This window comes from Sorex fumeus, unplaced genomic scaffold (assembly GCF_029834395.1).
Source record: "Sorex fumeus unplaced genomic scaffold, SorFum_2.1 ptg000043l, whole genome shotgun sequence".
Taxonomy (NCBI): Eukaryota; Metazoa; Chordata; class Mammalia; order Eulipotyphla; family Soricidae; genus Sorex; species Sorex fumeus.
Window position 1 is genome coordinate 26077557 of NW_026606100.1, and position 6000 is coordinate 26083556.

Here is a 6000-nt window from a genome sequence, read left to right on the forward strand (position 1 = left end):
GGAAAATGTGCTTCAAGACAGGAAAGAGAGCACAGAGGGTAAAGCATTTAGTTGCATGCAGTTATCCTGGGTTCAGTCCCCGGCACCTCATCTGACCTACCACCCCCAGCCCATTGTGGCCCACCCACCTCACCAAATGAAAAAAAATGCACTACAAAGATGTGATTTATCGCCCACCCTTCCCAAATGTCCCTGTTCTCTCTTATGCTGCGGATTTTGCTCTCTGAGGCTCCAGAGTGACCATCCCTCATCTTAGAGGATGCTATTGCGGGGCTCAGAATGTCCTTTTCATGAATTCTCCTGGGAGGCTGTTAGCACATTCAGGGACCTTATACATGCATTTCCTCCATCCTCTTTGACTAAGATTCAGAGAGGCTAGCTGGCATGTTTGGACACGCACAGCCTGATGGGAACAAATGCCAGGCTGGGCTCTGGTTCCCCTGAACTCTTTGACAATACTGCTATTAAAGCAACAAACTATTATTTAACCAACATTGACCCTCAACTAGATTTTATTCTGGACGCAATCTTCACGTGACTCGGGTATCCATTGAACAAACGTTGGCTGTATACCTCCTATTTCCAGGTGCAGGTTGAGGCTAGTTCTGCACAAAACCACTCGGGTTCCTGCCTCCAGAGCCTGACCTGAGTGCCCAAGCGCAAGGCTGAGGCAGATTAGCAGAGACAGATACTTCATGATGCTGTCTGGGCGTTTCCAAACATCCAATATTGAAGCCATTGTAGACCAGAGAGTAATTTGCTCTAATTATCCCCTGTCCAGCAATTTGAGAGAGACCTCCGGCGCTACGCCACCCACGAGCGGAAGATGATGCTGGACAACCACGCACTGTATGACAAAACCAAGGTAGTTTCCTCTCTGAGCTGGCCAGCCTCCACCCTCATCCCCAAGGCTCCCGGGAGAACCTTCCTGCAACTGACCTTGGTGCCTGGGTTTGGCTGCCTTTACCAAATAACCTGTTCCTGGTACTCACAGCAGGGGAAAAGATCCCAGTGGGAGCAGAGTTCCCACCTGACTGTGAACGGACCCCCAAAAGATAGGAGTCAAAGATGATGAGCTAGTTGGGGTCCCCAAACCGTTCCAGCAGTGAGCATACCTTGAGTTTGGTTGACTCTTGGTGTTTGCAAAGAAAACCAAGAAAGCCACAACCACAAACATCCTTGAAGGCAGTTGGCAGAAACATATTAAGTGACCACTGAGGTCACTACTGAGCATCTCCTGCCAGGTGTGCCACAGAGCAGCCCTGAGCTGCAGCGCCACCTGCTGGCAGCCAGGCTCCCGCATCAGTTGATAGTCACTGGCTTTGATCTGCTCACCATCCAAACTCAAGTCCCAGCTAAACACAAAAATGGCTTTAGGAATGGCGAAGTGTTCACTACACAATGGCTGAAATCACAAATGCTAAGGTCTACAGTTTGTACAGGGCCTAGGACACTACACACCCTTGAGGGGGCAGGAGGCAAGAAATAACTATGAATATGACCTGCCCCCACGAGTTTGGGGAAAGGACCAATTTGACTACAAAATGGAGTTTGCTTAAATAGAACTGCCCCAGATATGTGGCAGGATGCTGATCCAATACTCGGACATTAAAAAAAAAGAAATCTAACTAATATATGTGTCAACAGATTGCCACTTCAGGTAAAGCTGTATCCACGTGATCAGACAAGTTTCCCTCCGATTAGTTTCCCATGAGTCCAGACTTCCCACTTAGCTGTCTCCATAAAGAGCCTCTTTCCTTATAGTCACAGCAAGAATTCCAGCTATTCTCTTGTAATTTTCCTCCTTCCCCATACCAGGAGCACATACTTCTGGGTACCCAGTGAACTACCTAGCCAGAGTTTATAAGTAGTAATGATAACTCTTGATATTCTAATTTCACTGAACTAGGATTTTTATAAGCTCAGATTCCAGTGAGCTTATTTTTTATAAATACTGCCCCAGGTTGTTCTAATGAACAGTTGTGATCAGTAACTCGAGACAGGAAAAATATCAAAAATCTTTAGCTGAGTATCTAAAGCTGTCATGACTTTACTGTAACTTATCAAGTACCATATTTAGGGTTGAGAAATAATTAAAAATTCCCTAAGTCAGTTAAGATAGTGTTTTATGATCAGAAGCAGGGTGCTCTGTTTCGACACTAATTGATTCTGACAATTTCCCTCTGGTGGGCTCTGAAATGCTTCACAAAAATATCTAAATGTACATATTTCTTGTTATGCTTTCAGAGGATATTTCTCAAAGCAGAAAGTGAAGAAGATATTTTTGCACATCTGGGACTGGATTACATTGATCCATGGGAAAGAAACGCCTAGAAAAAGAAGCTGTTAACATTTTTTGTTGTTTCTTTTTCTCCATTTTTGGGTAAAATAAATTATGCTTCCTACGATAGTGCAAGATGTCTTGGGAATATTACAGTCTTTAAGCTTTATGAAAATGCATTAAAAAATGCTTCTAGAAAAAAAGCATTGTGAAACATGTTAAGGTACCACATGTAAAATTTTTTTTCTTTAATAGGCTCTTGATGCAGTACTGCCTAGAATTCTCAGCACACTTTTTCCATAGAAACAGTGTTATAATTGGTGGCTGGTTTCCAGGGAAGCTCATCCAAGTCCTCTGCCCACAGTGTAGCTGAATTAATGTATATAATAATAAAAATAGGATGAAACAAGATGTTGGAGCATTTTTTTTTCACTCAAATATTATAAAATAGTGCTGAAGTATGTAAGTGTACAAAAATCTGAGGAGTTTAAGATTGACCTGGATGGGGGGAAGCGGGTTTGATTAATTGACCAGTGTTTCCGGAAATGGGTCATAGCCCTGGGGGTGTTGGAAGCGGTAGAAGCCTGGGATCCAACTGGGGGGAACTTTGTTTGCTTCAAGAAAATAGGTTTCCGGGGCTGGAGCAATAGCACAGAGGGTAGGGTGTTTGCCTTGCACGCGGCCAACCCGGGTTCGATTCCCAGCATCCCATATGGTCCCCCAAGCACCACCAGGAGTGATTCCTAAGTGCAGAGCCAGGAGTAACCCCTGAGCATCTGCTGGTGTGACCCCCCCCCCCAAAAAAAAAGAAATAAAGAAAATAGGTTTCCAAGGGGCTGCTGAGTGATGTTTGTTCGTTTGTTTGATTGTTTTGAAAATTAGTTTGGTAGCCTCTGGTTTAGCCAATGAGCAGATGGGAGGGCTTTTGGTCCCTTTAGGGCTGTTGGAGGGTGGCGGTGGGCAAGTCCAGCCTGAGGACTCCTGTCTCCCACCTCCCAGCTCTAACCCTGGAGCCCATGCCCAGCCCCAAGAGCAACTATGAAGGCATATAGCCACTCTCTGTCCCCAGCTCGAGGCCTCTCTCGGGAAGCGAATCTCTCACCTTCTCAGGAGGTGAGGGAGGTAACCCTGGCTGAAGAGTTCCTGGCAGTTCCCTGGGACTGCAGGCACATTTGCACCTCTCACTTCCTCAAGGGGCACTCAGACTGGAAGCAACCTGCTCCGGGGACCACCTGAGGAAGGGACCAGAGGCCTCCTTCTCTTCTCTGGTGGAGAGTGGAGGTTCCCCGGTGTCAAGCTTGATGCCTCCTCCAGGCCCAGGGGAGGAAACGCCCTTCTGTGTGTAGGTGCCGGGGGTGAGGCCCAGCAGTGCTTGGTGCTGACAACTCCGACCTGACCTCGGAGGCACCACTAGGGACCTGCAGAGGGGCTGGGGGCCTGGCTGTGCTGAGCTGGGTCTGTTCCCCATGTCCCTGCTCCTCCTCCTGGGAGCCTCCATCCCCCTTCTCTTCATCACAGCAGAGACAGGAGCACACACTCTTCAAGTCTTTTTCATACCTATTAAGACCCAGCCCCAAGTCTCACTTTGTGTTTCTGGGGCAAGCAGACACCATTGGGCTACACTAGCATGTGACAGGGACGAATGGAGACACTACTGGTGCCCGCTTGAGTAAATCTATGAAGGGACGACAGTGCTACAGTGCTACAGTTAAGACCCAGAGGTCTATGCAGACCGTAGTGTGAGCCTGGAAGGGAGGAGATTACGCCCTGTCATTGCAGGGGCAAGTCCTGAGGGCAAAAAGCACAGCCACCGGGGCTGGGGGGAGGAGTGAGAGTGAAAGGTTTATACAAGCTGTTTCTAGAACAGATGTTTCTGTTTTAATGTTTTTGTCTGGAGCCACACTCGGTGGTGCTCAGGGATCACTCCTGACAGTGCTCAGGGCAGGGGCCAAATGTGGTGCCAGGATTGAACTAGGATCAGCAACATGCAAGAAAGGTGGCTAAACCCTTGAAATAATTCTCTGGTTCCATTTTTTTCTTTAAAAAAATCTAAGTGAGTGGTAGATGAAGAATTTTTGCCCACTCAGGGACCCAAAAGTTGAACTGTCTAAAACCTCTGTGTATACAAGCATGGTGCTTAGCATGTAGAAAGCATTGATCTTCAATATGTTATAAATATTCTGATAATCACCTATTCAAAAGATAGGCTTCCCCTTTTGGGGGATACAAATATTTTAACGAAAAAGAGGATAAGGAGGTGTGGTGAATATTCCCAGTGGTGTAAGGGAAGGTTTGGCACAGGAATGTGGGTCGAGGGACCTGGCGAAAATCAGGAGAGCACAGAGGACCCGGGGCTGATTTCTGGGGAACATGCAGGTGCCTGTCCCCTGCCCCATTCACTCTGCAACTTCAGTAGGCGTCCTCTGAAAACTGCCTAGACACACACTATCCCCAGGAGGTGTGGGAAGCAGAAGTCGCCCCATCGCGCATCCAGAGAGGCTAAAGAAGTTTTTCTTTTTTGGAAAGACTTGTCAGGGAATCCCACAAATGCCTTCTGCTAAGAAGGTGCCTGTTTGCTCTAGGCTGGAATTCTACCCAATCTAGTGCTGATGAATCAAAAATCAGCCTTTGCTGGTGCCAGCAGCTCTGGGAGCAGAGCACCCTCTGGTGGTCATAAGAGACCCATCGGGCAAGTCCCATCTGATGACGTAGAGGCGTAGTCGGCCTGTCCTGGCAAAGCAATCACTAGAGGAAGGCAGAGTTAGCGTAGAGTGCTGGTCCACCAGAAGAGAGGCACACCGGCTGGGTTCCCTAGTTACTAGCTGTGTGGTCTTGGTGAAGTCACTTAACCTTTTTTTTTTTTAATTTTTATTAGTCTTACAAATTTCTGTACTTGGGTTTCAATTATACAATGATCAAATACCATCCCTCCACCAGTGCCCATTTCCCACCACCACGGATCCCAGTATCCCTCCCACCCTCCATCCCCCCATCCCACCACATCCGTTCCGTCAGAATGTAACGGGCTAGTCTTCGTATCCTGGTCCGCCTCTGCGACTACAGGCGGTACGGCTGAGGCAGTGCTGTACAGGGCTCGATTAAGGAACTCATGGGATTGGAAAAGATCAAGGAGCATGTGAATGGTTTCCTAGAGAGAAGGGGCAAGGCACCAACTCCCAGGCTTTCCCCACCAGCCACACCCAGCGGCCAGAGCCTGGGTTTCAGTGGCAAGCACACAGCCGGGCCTTCAGGATTATCCATAGCCCAGGGGACAGGCCCGTCCTCCTTCCTTCCTTTCTTTCTTTCTTTCTTTCTTTCTTTCTTTCTTTCTTTCTTTTTCTTTCTCTCTTAATTTTATTAAATCACCGTGAGACAGTTACAAGCTTCCATGTTTGGGTTACAATCACACAATGATCCAACACCCATCCCTCCACCAGTGCACATTCCCCATCACCAATATCCCCGGTACAACCCCCCTTTCCCACCCTCCCTCTGCCTCCATGGCAGATATGATTCCCCATAATCTCTCTCTACCTTTGGGCATTATGGTTTGCAATACAGACACTGAGAGGTTATCGTGTTTGGTCCTTTATCTACTTTCTGCACACATCTCCCATCCCGACCGATTCTTCCAGCCATCTTTTTTTTATTGATCCCTTCTCTATTCCAGCTGCCTTCTCCCCTTTGCTCATGAGGCAGGCTTCCAGCTATGGAGCAAT

General features: G+C 47.6%; 1 protein-coding gene across 1 annotated transcript in view; it reads left to right on the top strand.

Moving 5' to 3' along the window:
- The window catches only part of DNTT (DNA nucleotidylexotransferase), a 39024-nt gene extending 36500 nt beyond the window's left edge, over positions 1 to 2524 (top strand). Inside the window, exons 10-11 of the mRNA XM_056120725.1 lie at positions 782 to 865; positions 2248 to 2524. Of these exons, the coding sequence (XP_055976700.1) occupies positions 782 to 865; positions 2248 to 2334 (171 nt within the window). The 3' untranslated portion in view covers positions 2335 to 2524. The remainder of the gene's footprint in view (positions 1 to 781; positions 866 to 2247) is intronic.
- Positions 2525 to 6000: the final 3476 nt, after the last annotated feature.